An 11897-nucleotide genomic window follows, 5' to 3' on the forward strand; every position below is an offset into this window, starting at 1 on the left:
GGTGTCCGCCTCCGATTTGAACGGGACCGCGATTTTTGGAAAGATCATGTTCTAAAACCCCCAAATCCAAATTTTCAGCTGCCCAAGTTCATTTTTCGATTTTTGGGGAGTTTTTGAAAATCCAAAATTGACTAAGTATTTTGGTGATTTATGTTTTTTTAAAAAAAGTACGTTCTTGATCAGTAAAACTGTTCAAAATAAGTCCTAAAACTGATAATAACCCACCAAATCCAAATTTCGCCATTTCCAGCCATTCTGGAGCCTCCAGCGCGATTTTTCAATTTCTCCAGAAGTTTGAATTTGCTCCAGAAGGCGTGATTATGAAGTTGGGCAGCTAAAAATCGAGTTGTGTGTTATACTCGACCTCTTTAACGAATTTATCCACATTTTAGCAGATTCTGGAACGGACACCTCAAGAGTGGTTTTTTTACCAGTTTTTTTCATAATACTTAAGAAATCCAAAAAATCAAAATTTCACCGTTTGCGAGGAAATTTTCGAATCGAAATCCAAAATCTCTTTTAGGGTTTTACTGATGTGAGTGATCAAGAATTTGCATAAGTTACCTACCGTTTATTTTTGATTGAATACATTACATTAATCGTGTCAAAATATCGACAGATGTCATTTTGAAAACAGAAGAAAATTAATGTGTTTTTTGAAACGCAGTGGTGATCACTTTTTGCATTGGCAATTTCAATAAATCGAGAAAAATGACTGAAAAGTTATCACAATTTTCGATTTTTATGTGAGTCTTCGACTGAGACTAGGAGTTGAAAAAAGACTCAATGACTCAAATGTGCCAAACAGGACTTTCAGTCTTCTCTATTTGCTCAAATCGTAAAATTAAGAAACATTTCTAACCTGATGGCGCGCAGACATGAAATTTGACCTAAAATTAATATGCACATCGATGTTATTATGGTTTTCGTGACGTGGGTTTCAAATACGAGTAGGTACGTTGTAAAATATAGGTACGCAAATAATGCGGAGGGAGTGGCAGAGGGAAATAAAAAGCGGTGAAATCGTGATGAAAAGCTCCCTCTTCCCGGTTTGCTCAATTGTAAAATTGACCACATATTTGAAACCAACGTCCCCCAAAAATATGATTTCGATATATAAATCGATTTCACGTCTAAATTTAATACCTTTACACACCTCTATTCCATTTCACTCATTTAAATTTTACCAAAAAAAAAAAAAATTGAAGCCGCATCAAAGTTTAAGGACATGGGAATTTGTACCTAATTCAGTATGCATCATCCGATTATTCAACCAAGAGAAAGTGCTAATTGATGGCTGCAATGAGTTCCAAACAACCAATATACTTATCATACTTGATCCGTAGTATTTGAAATCGTCTCCAAAACCTCGTCCGAACAAAGGTAAAACATAATACCTATGTAAGTCAAAAAATCTGTATTTTTTTGGGATTGTTGAGAAAAAACTTCAAATCCTTAGTAGGAAAATCTCAAATTTGAGACACTCCTACACGTCAGATCCTGAAAATAATGATTTTTTTGAATTCAGCAGGGTTGAATTAAGCATTGTCGATTGTAAATATCGCGTTCACCGGGGATTTTGTCTTTGTGATCCGAAAGATCACCAGTGTAACTGTTATTCGTCCGATTGCTTCGGATCAGTTTTGCACCATCAAATCAATGAATCATTATGGTACATTAGCATGAAAAATTGTGAAAAAAAATTCTCTTAAAAAATCAAAAACTGCTGTACTACCATGTAGAAAAAAATCGTTTACAAAAACAAAAAAGGTAACTTTATTAAGAATTAAAATATATAAAATATTTAACAAAAATGAACATGGGTTCTATAACTTCAAATCAAAAGAATAACAAACATCATAGCTGTAATAACTAATAACATAAGGTGAATGAACTTGTTAGTAAATATTTTTCTATCGAAAAAAGTGTACAAACGAGGAGTCTCGATATTCTTTAGCCATTCTTGAAATGTTGTAATAAATGTCCCAAATTCGAAATGACCATTTTTGGGGCTCCTGGGGTAACCAAAGTTGTGAATGAAAAAATAATGTTAGGAACCACTGAGTATTATTTTCAAAACCTTTTTTAGTGTAATACCTGTTTGAACTCGATAAATGTTATGGAAGGTGATTTACCTATTTTCAACTCTCGGGACAGAAATTGGAGAGTTTAGATTCTTGGAAAATTTTAGAACCACCATATTTTGAACTGACCCCTTTGAACCCTGCTAAAAAGATTTTTACAGTACATTAGAATGTGAAAGACCTCTATCCTACCAAATTTCCAGCTCGATAAAATTTTCCGCTGGTACCCACTCAAAAATCCATGCATATGTTCTCAGATAAATTGAATAACACCAGGCAACTGCATATTTGTGTTCCGGTTGAAAATAACTTAATCGATACTTTGGACCCTAAAACAAAGAACAGAGCGAGTTTTTTAAATTTGAGTTGTTTTTGTGGTTAGTTGAGATGATCAAAGTTGCCCTGCTTCAAGAGTTTGTAGCGACATCAGTATTGTTTTGCGAAAAAAAGGTCATTTTCAAATTCTACGCACTTTTTTAAGTAAACTAGGTACTTTCTCCGATTTTTGATTTTTCAAATTTCAAGCGTATACGGAAGATTTTTATTTGTATAATAATTTAAAACTCAAAGCGCGCGACGCTGAAGTTAGTCCACCACGTAATCGATTCCTGGCGCAGAACTGAGTTCACCTAAAGTTCAAATTGAATTTATCATATTTAGAAAAATTAGTCTTATGCGCTTGAAACTTGGAAAATCAAAAATCGGGGAAAATGGTTTACTTTAAAAAGTGCGTAGAATTCGAAAATGACCTTGGTTTTTTTCGCAAAACAATACGGATGTCACTACAAATGCTTGAAATAGGGCGAAAACTGTCATTTTTAATTTTGCAACTTTGACTATCTCTCCTGACCACAAAAACAACTCAAATTTTAAAAAACTCACTCTGTTTTTTGTTTTAGGGTCAAAACTAATAAAACTATTGATTAAGCCCATTTTCAACCCAAACACAAAAAAGAAGTCGAAAAAAGTTCCCTACCTAGTGTAATTTGCATTTGAAACACACCAGCAAGTGCTCGATAATTTTTCATTTAATTTTTCCTGTAACTTTCATAATTGAGCTTTTTTGGGTCTAATTTTAAAAATTGAGTTCGTTGAAAAAAAAAATCGTTAAATTCACGTCTTCAGAATTTTACTCAAAAAAGCTCAATTATTATAAGTATGAAACTTACAGGAAAAATTGGAAAATCGGATTTTTGAGTTCCAGGGGAAAATTTTTTTGAGCTCAAAGTTGGTAAAATGAAAGTCTTTCAGGTACTAATAAACTGTAAAAAGCTTTTTAGCAGGATTCAAAGGGGTAGGTTCAAAATGGTGGTTCCAAAATTTTCCAAAAATTAACCCCCCCTCCCATTTCTGCCGCCCTAAGGTCGATAGAAGGAAAATTACCTAGCATAACGTTTATCGAATTCAAACAGATATTTTACGTTGAAAAAGTTTCTGAGAAAAATACTCAATGGTTCCTAAAATAATTTTTTATTTTTATTCACAACTTTGGGAACTCCTAGAGCCGAAAGAAATGGCCATTTTCGTATTTGGGTAATTTTTTTACAACATTTCAAGAGTGGTCGATCGAGTCGATAATTTTCAGGTGTCAAAAAATGGCCTTATTTTGAGACTTCTCCTTTGGATGTAATGTGGCTGAATAATATGTACATACATAGGTATTTATAAGTTTAGCTAAATATTTACAATTTTTACAACCACAGGAGGAATTGTGGTGCTTATTGTATTTTTTTAAAATTTAAGAATAAACGATAACAAATCACGAAATAATAACAAAATATAAATCTGATAACGAAATAAATTATAGAATTTTGCAACAAAAACAAAACTTCAAACATTCACCAAAAATTGAGTCGTTTTGAGCAGCTAATGATTGGAGGACTTTTTTTTTGAGATCCTCTTTTCACAACTTCAACTTTCATTCCAATCAGAGATTATCATCGTGGGGGGCTATCTTGTGAGATTAGGCTTCTTCATCGTCATTCAATTGACTTTCAACAATGGTTCTGTAGATTTGTTCTCGAAGTTCTACTGTTGAAAATTCATCTGAAACAGAATTGTTATTAAGCAACTGTTTCACAAAATAACAAACATATACACCACAGCTTTTACCATCTTTTTGTAAGGCATGTTTAGGTTGAATTAGATCCCTAATTTTGAAGGAAGGAAATTTTCGCTTTAAAATTTCTTTCCACAAACCTACAATATATTTTATTGATGAATCATTAACATTATCGGCATTATTCGAATCAAACAATAAAATTGCTATATCCCTTTTCAAAACATTAATGTAAAAAACAAGAAGTGCCCAATGATTGCCATTCAAATTGAAAGGCATAAATAATTTTTGCAAAGCACGATTGTCAAGAAAAGCCCAACTTTTTTCGGATACATTGCCTTCATTTTCACGCAGATAATTATAAAATGCTGTATCCAAGACATGCACATAGGGATGTGGAGAGCACAGTATACTCAAATAGGCATCAATGATGCTGTCGAACAACCAACCTACTCGAAAATCCTCATCATGTTCTTCACACAAATTACGTTCTGCAGGTGGTAGATCATTTTCTATGGATTTCAAATAAAGTAAGGATATATTATAAGGGCCTACATTGAAGATAGTTTTAGTGAGTTCATTTTCACTATGAATTGCTGGTGTAAATGTTGATGGAAAGGAACCTGAATATTGTAATTTCTTGCGTGGTATTTTACGATTTTTTACAGTTTGATGAAGTTGGGCATTTTGTGTTTGCAATTTTGAATTGGGAGAGATTTTGGAAGGTACATGGTACCTAAACAGATGAAGAGAAAGCTCACAAGATTGAGTTCAGAGTTGAGTTCATTTCATTTCATTTTGAGATGAATCTATTCCCTGTTTTGATGGGATTACCTACTTACCGAATACCAAGTATCTCTATCAAATCACAATCAGGAGTCTTCAAGTTCAATCTTCACTAATAGAACTTCTTCGAATAATAATAATTAGCCTATGTCATAATTTGTGTAGAAATAGAAATAACACTTCAGATTCATAAAATCGGAGCTACATGGTAATTTTTGAAATGAAATTACATTACCTGTTGACAAACTGAATTTTTCATAATCGTGATGGATAGAAAAGGTAAAAGTTCATGGGTATTTAGTATTTTTACAACACAAAGTCAAGAATGTGTGTACAACAATAATTTGAAATTAAAAATCGAAATAGGTGCAAATATATTTTATAAAAATTGTCCAGTTCACTTACTTACATTCACCAAGGTAATTTTAATGAACTTATCAGTGTAAGATTTTAACCTACTTAGGTAATGTAGTTTCTCAGTAAATTTAGTACATTACTAACTAGGTACCTACCGATACTTACGTAATAATATTGACAGAAAATTTGCTTAGAATTGAATTAGGTAAGGTAAAAAATTACCTACGAAGCTAATTTTAGAAATAAGATTATCTAACATAAAACAAATGCAAGTTGATGAGTACCTATACCTATAGACAGTTGGATTATTAGTTCTCATCTATGAGGAACTAAACATTATGCACTTTTAACGGGTTCAGGTTTATAGTTGATTAACTGTCCCAATGGGGCGTGTCCTTCAATAGGTTGAGACTCAGACTCAGCTTCAACTACAAATCAAGTAGGTAAACGAATTAAGTGATTTATCAAAAGCCAATAATAGGTACCAAAATTAAAATATGTACAAGTGTTGGCAAGAACTTGAAGGCAATACAGAGATTGTAGAAGCATGAAATCCAAAATGAGTAGGTAAATGTACTTATCGCAGCTAATTTTTAATAACTATCATCAATTTGGCAAGGAGATGTTAAGAAAAAAAAATTGCATTACTTACCTGAGAACGGCTCATCTAGGAAACTCTGCAGGGTTTTGTGACCTGGAATTACAACAAATTGATCAGAAATTTTGTCAAAAAAAAAACAAAAACGCAGCGCAGGCAGTTTTTAAAATGAAATAACTGTGCTTCTGCCAATTTGCATGAGAAAATATTTAACGCGCTGGAAAATTTTAAAAACTTACCAGGGTGGGGCTCTTTTAGAAGTTGCCCTAGTGATTTTTTGCCAAGGGTAGGAGATTGAGGTTCAGTTTCTGCAACAAAGTATGCAGCTATGAAAATTGAAAATTAGACAATGACGCTAGTAGGTAGGTATGTATGTAGGTAGTAGGTAAACTGCAAATGTACCTAATGCACGGAGGAAAAAATCCAAAAAGTAAACAATTTTCAGTCAAAATAATGAAATCTTATGTTTTTATTTTTGATTAACAAAATGTATGAAAGAACATACTTACGTGCAGGTGAAGTATGAATAGGACCTTCTGTAGGAGACTGATTGTGAGTGAGTGTAGGACATTGATGTTTTTGAATGCCTGAAAATACATAGGTATGTACATAGCTGGAAATTACTCTCAAAATCAAGGGATTCACATCAATAAGTACATATAATATACAGACATTTATGTACTTATTATTATTATTAGGAAAAAAAAACAGAGAAAAACTCACGCACAATACGTACTTATTATCAAAATGATGAAGAAGATTTTCAGTGTAATAGATAAGACACGTGTCAAATTCATTATTATTAGGTATTAAAATTGGTTTTTCTTTTTCGTTTTCCGCGCAGAATTTTGAAAAAATGAATATAATTTTTGTGAGCTCCTAGAGTCGAAAAATCGATAGTAAGACAACGAGAAATGCAACGACTACGATTTTCGTAGTCAGTAAGATAATATTAAAACAGATCTATCAACAATAAAACACACATTAACGCCGATTATTTTTCAAAAATTTATTGGTAAGAAACACAACTATAAATTGCACTTTAAAAAAACATATCATGTGCTACGAAACGAAATGAATTAATACTGCCATCATAGTGTTCAGGATTTATTTCAAAAATTTCAACTTGTAACGAGTCTACGTTTTTTGATAGGTACCTACACACTTCGGTATTCGAGAAACGTCGCAAGAACGAATTTGAAGCGTATGTAATTCATGTCGAGAGAGACATTTGAACATCAAAATTGAACAGAGTTCACAATCACTTTTCTATTTCCGAAGAAAATTTTAAAAATATAAGATCTTTGCTGAACAAGAGTTGTAAAACAATTTTATTTCGAGATTAAAATGTTTAGATTTTCTAACGTTTGTGGTTAACAACTTTTGCACTGAATAACGCTTCAACATCATTTCTCGCCCCCACCCCACCCCCCTCCGGAAAGGAGAAAACTTTAAATAAATCCTCTTCTCTTGTAAAAACTCTAATTGTATTAGTAGGTAGGTCTAAGTGGTACTAGGTACCTAGACCTACGAATGTGAAATAAGAGAAGAAATGCTCGAATTCAAGTCTGTGACCCAAGTTTTGTTTACCCAATTTTTTGAAGTTATTTCGTAGGTTTCGTAGACCAAAGCTAAATATCTTTGTCGATTGCCCGTATGGTGTTTGACTCTGGTAAAGATTCATTTACTTACTTAAATGTAGCCTACGAATTTTTTAATTTAATTCAGTTCTTACCCTACTTTCTAAATCGGGTTGATTTTACTTGTCAATCGGTCATCGTATTTAAAATAACTACCCACTCGTATCGTATTTAGGATTTTTGAATTTAAAAAAATCTTGAATTAGAATAGGTATAGGTACTAAAATGCAGAAAGAATAACTACGACTTGAAAATTTTTAAAATTACAATTTATTTTTATAAACGGGCCTTAATCCGGCAATTCAACTGAAATAAAATATTTAAAATTAAAATAAACGATGTATACCTACTTACCACAAATTAATTTACTCATATTCGTTTAATTTGAAATAAATTAGTCTAATTGGTATTTGGTAGGGGCAAATGTTGCATTACGACACATGATACACTCGAGTTCAGGGGTGTAAAAACTGATTAAATATGTACAAGTCGCTTTCAGTTTTATTTTGCCCCTTACAATTATTCAAGCTGCAGACATACTTACTTACAAGTACAGAACAACAATATTCGAAGATTTTTTTCGCGATTTTATGTAATTTCAAAACATTTTAAAAAGTTTTTCATGCACTTTTAACAAAAATTGTTGTAATTTTTTACATCAGTTCAACACGTTTTCAACACTTTTTCATCCATATGGCAAATTTTTCTGAATTTTCATAACTTTTTGATAATTTTCCAACATTTTAATGTTTTTTTGAGAGCTTTAATATCATCTGAATGGTTTTCGAGTGGACATACTTTCATATGAAAATTTATGTTGTAATGTACACACACTTTTTTAGAATTAAAATGGTGTCTGGTGAGGCCCCCAGCAACCATTTTTTTAATGTTCAAAAAATCATTTTAAAACTACGTACTTCACTATGCAACATTTGCTCCTAGATATTTAAATATAAATTAACTGTAGATATAATACATAATATGTAGGTATGAAATAAGACAATGAATAGCAACCCACTAGAATACCTACATACCTACATAAGAGATTAACTATCTTAGGTAGTCATGTCTGTGGCTAGTGTAGAATCTGATCTGAATCGTACATTCTTTTTTTCTGCCTTTTTCTCCCTCGCTGCCGCCTGCTCAGCTGTAAAAAATAATGATATATTTTATCATAAGTAGGCACCTACTCGTACATCAACGAAAAAATAGAAGATAATATCCATAGCATTTTTTGCACTCTTCTCATAGAAAAAGTGAATCAAGCTTCTATAGGTACACTCTTTAAGGCGAAGAAAATTCAAAGTTGAGAAGAATAGAATTATTGTAATAGCAATTTTTTTTTCAACAGTGGCTTCACTTAGGGATTCATACTTGGCATTCTTTTTTTTTTTTTGATCTAGAGGTACCAGATTTTTTACTCAACTCGCAAAAAAGAAAAATACCCCCCTTAAAGGTCAACATTCTTTTTAATCCACTCTACAGGGTGTCCAGAAATATCGAGTACCCCTAAAAAAGTTTTAAGTTTTTCATTAAAAATATAGGTTGGCAACGTGAAATAGATGCATATGATTGGTGGAATTTTATCTGTCCAGTCCAACAACCAATCATGTGCTATCATTATTATTATTCACTGTGACTAACCAAAGTATTTAGTAGAAAACTTTTTTAGGGGTACTCGATGTTTCTGACCACCCTGTATAATTGAAATATGTACCTACTTTCAATAATTATTTTTTAAAAAGTGATTCGAAGGAACGTGGTCAATTTAATTAAAAATTTTGAATACGTAACTACCTAGTTGAAAAAAAATGCCCAAAAATGTGATTTTAAATTTCGAAAACAAAAGTACTATATTTACCAGCTTCCTCTTCCGCTAGGTACTCGCCCAATGTCTTGCCCCTCGTGCATTGGCTACCTTGGACATCTGAAAATTACGGAAAATTACTCACAATAGTCACGACTGCATTTTGAAAAATGAAACCAAACTTTTAAACATTTCATTAAAAATAAAAACTCACATATCATCGAAATGATGACCAAGATGTAGAAAATCTTGGACAGTACGCCTATTAAATACATTTTTATTTTTTGGTACCTGGGTACTTTTAACAAAGATTGAAATTTACTTAAATTTTCGTGTTTAAAAAGTCAACTGTATTACATGTAAGACGATAAAGCAATAGTAAAAATTCCAAATTATTTGTGTATTTATAAGCGAATCTGTTCATAAATGAGCACCTATCATGCATACGTATACTAAGCTAGGTATATCTATTCTTCATAGACGATATCATAAATCATTTTTGTTTGATTCAAATAACATACGTAGACGTACTTATAGGTACCAAAATGAAATAAATATCTATTACTTAATAGGTATAGGTAAAACTCTCAGTACCGCACTGTTTTCAGAGCGGTATTGTTACACTTTACCGGCTACTTTCAGCAGTACGGTACTGACGCGAGTTTATCAGTGACACAACCGTAATATCAACAATACCTATATGTGAGTATGCATAAAATGGCGATTAGTGAATCTTTATAACATTTTTCAGACGTTTTTGAGCGAATCTATTCTAACTGAACTACTAAATTAAATATTCTTCTGTACTTTCAATACTATGATTAAGGGTTTTGGCCAGTTCATTCCTCATATTCGTACATATTCGATGAAATTTAGTTTCAACTTTCAAAAGATATCAAGTTACGTTGTTAAATTCTTTTATGAATAATTTTTTCAAAGTAAGAACATCATAGACCACAGTACCTGTTGATAATTCCTTGGGAGAGTTGATTTACAAACAAAACACACATTGAGAATGATCAAGTGAAGTGTAACTAATTTCGAGAATAAACAGTAATACATAATATGAGTACATAAGTACTTTGGTAAAATTCACATCACTTTGTTATCATCACATTATAAACAAAACAAAATTCATTTTCTGATAGATAGAAATTGAACACCCACGATTTATTTCAAAACTAAACGAACTAAACGAAGTAAAATTCACTCAAAGAAGTAAGAAATCACATGTACGTAAATCTGTAATCTACTTTCAGCCAGTTCATTCGAAGGTATTCGATGAAATTTAGTTTCAAAAGATATCAAGTAACCATGTTTTAAAATTCTTTTTTGAAGAATAAATTGTATGTACGAGTACATAACTATGTACTTCAGTAAAATTCACACCACTTTGTTATCATCACTTCACATTTTAGATGTAAATACTAAAAATCGAAATTGATTTTGTGAATAAATAAACTAAAACAAAACGGAATTCATTTTCTGATAGATAAAAATCAAACACCCATTGCTTTATTTCAAAATTAAAGGAATAAGAAGAAAAAAATTCATATTCAAGAAATCAAAATCACTATCACATGTACGTTATCTTTTCTATCTACTGAAAAGCACGCTTCGAATGTAAAGCAGGGTTGCCATTTAGATGAATAATTAAAGAACTACAATTGTAATTTTTTTTACATTTTTGTGTAATTTTGTACGCATAGTGACTTAAAGACAACTGCCTTGTTTTAAACAGTGAGGCACTGAGAGCTTTACCTATACTAATTAAGTAAAACATATTACTCAACGATTCGGCAAATGTACGTGAACACCAACTCGTGTGCTTTGCAACGCTCGCCTTCGGCTCGCGCTGCAAAAATCACACTCGTTGGTATTCACGCACTTTACCGAACAGTTAAGTAATATACTAATTTTTGATCGCCAGATATTGAAAAAATACGAGTACGAAATTTACTTTAGAACTTCTTTATCCTCCAAAAAAGTCTCCAAAAAATAATCATACACCCGTCTTCATTGAGGGGGGGGGGGCTTTGATTTGAAGCTGAATGCACAAATTATAAAACAAATTATTCAACAATTTTAGCGATAAAATGCAGTACCTAATATAATCTTGAAAACCGCCTTTTAGCTCAACCAAAGTTTCAAGTTTTTTCCTAAGAAGTCAAAATCGTGAGAATGTTGGGTCTGTGTCTACCCCAATTTTCAATTGGTGGCCATTTTGAACATTTTCGAATAATCTTTCTACCCGTAAAAAATGACTGAGGAATAATATTTGATTTTTAATAATATGTACTTCAAAAAAAAACTAATACCTGCCCTGCCTACTTTTAAATTAAAAAAAAAAAAAAATGTTGGTTCAATATCAAAAGTTGGAAATTTACAATTGGAATCATCTCTCAAGTTAATTTTTCCGGGTTCAAAAATCTCTAAAAATTGGAACATTATAGAACTTAAATCCGTCCAAGGTCCATAGCAAAGCAAGGCAAAAAACTGTGATATGAGGAGTTGAATTTCCTAAAAATTTCAATTCTAAAAAAAAGTGAGCAAATTCACTCGATTG

At 31.9% G+C, this 11897-nt stretch overlaps 1 protein-coding gene across 3 annotated transcripts; it reads right to left on the reverse strand.

Annotated features, from left to right (window-relative positions):
* Positions 1-1752: 1752 nt before the first annotated feature.
* Positions 1753-11238, reverse strand: LOC135835316 (uncharacterized). Of its 3 annotated transcripts, none has more exons than XR_010556866.1 (7): positions 10295-11238; positions 9386-9451; positions 8559-8671; positions 6394-6471; positions 6124-6192; positions 5939-5980; positions 1753-5714 (listed from the first exon to the last, which is right to left on the reverse strand). XR_010556866.1 is itself a non-coding variant. In XM_065349509.1 (7 exons), the coding sequence occupies exons 3-7, from the start codon at positions 6679-6681 to the stop codon at positions 5623-5625; spliced, it is 342 nt and encodes a 113-aa protein (XP_065205581.1). In that variant the 5' UTR covers positions 6682-8671; positions 9386-9451; positions 10295-11238; the 3' UTR covers positions 1753-5622. The 3 variants fall into 3 exon arrangements, 1 of the variants encoding a protein (XP_065205581.1); XR_010556865.1 differs by having other exon boundaries at positions 6124-6286; positions 6621-8671; XM_065349509.1 differs by having other exon boundaries at positions 6621-8671.
* Between the last annotated feature and the right edge of the window lie 659 nt (positions 11239-11897).

The sequence above is a fragment of the Planococcus citri genome, chromosome 2 (genome assembly GCF_950023065.1).
Source record: "Planococcus citri chromosome 2, ihPlaCitr1.1, whole genome shotgun sequence".
Classification (NCBI taxonomy): domain Eukaryota; kingdom Metazoa; phylum Arthropoda; class Insecta; order Hemiptera; family Pseudococcidae; genus Planococcus; species Planococcus citri.

What these genes read in the sequence shown, in the direction of transcription:
- LOC135835316 (XM_065349509.1), bottom strand. Translation starts at nt 6,681, where the DNA reads ATGAATTTGACACGTGTCTTATCTATTACACTGAAAATCTTCTTCATC. An exon ending in TCTAAAAGAGCCCCACCCTG is followed by an intron (nt 5,981 to 6,123) that starts GTAAGTTTTTAA and finishes TTGTAATTCCAG; the next exon opens with GTCACAAAACCCTGCAGAGT. An exon ending in CCTAGATGAGCCGTTCTCAG is followed by an intron (nt 5,715 to 5,938) that starts GTAAGTAATGCA and finishes CTTGATTTGTAG; the next exon opens with TTGAAGCTGAGTCTGAGTCT.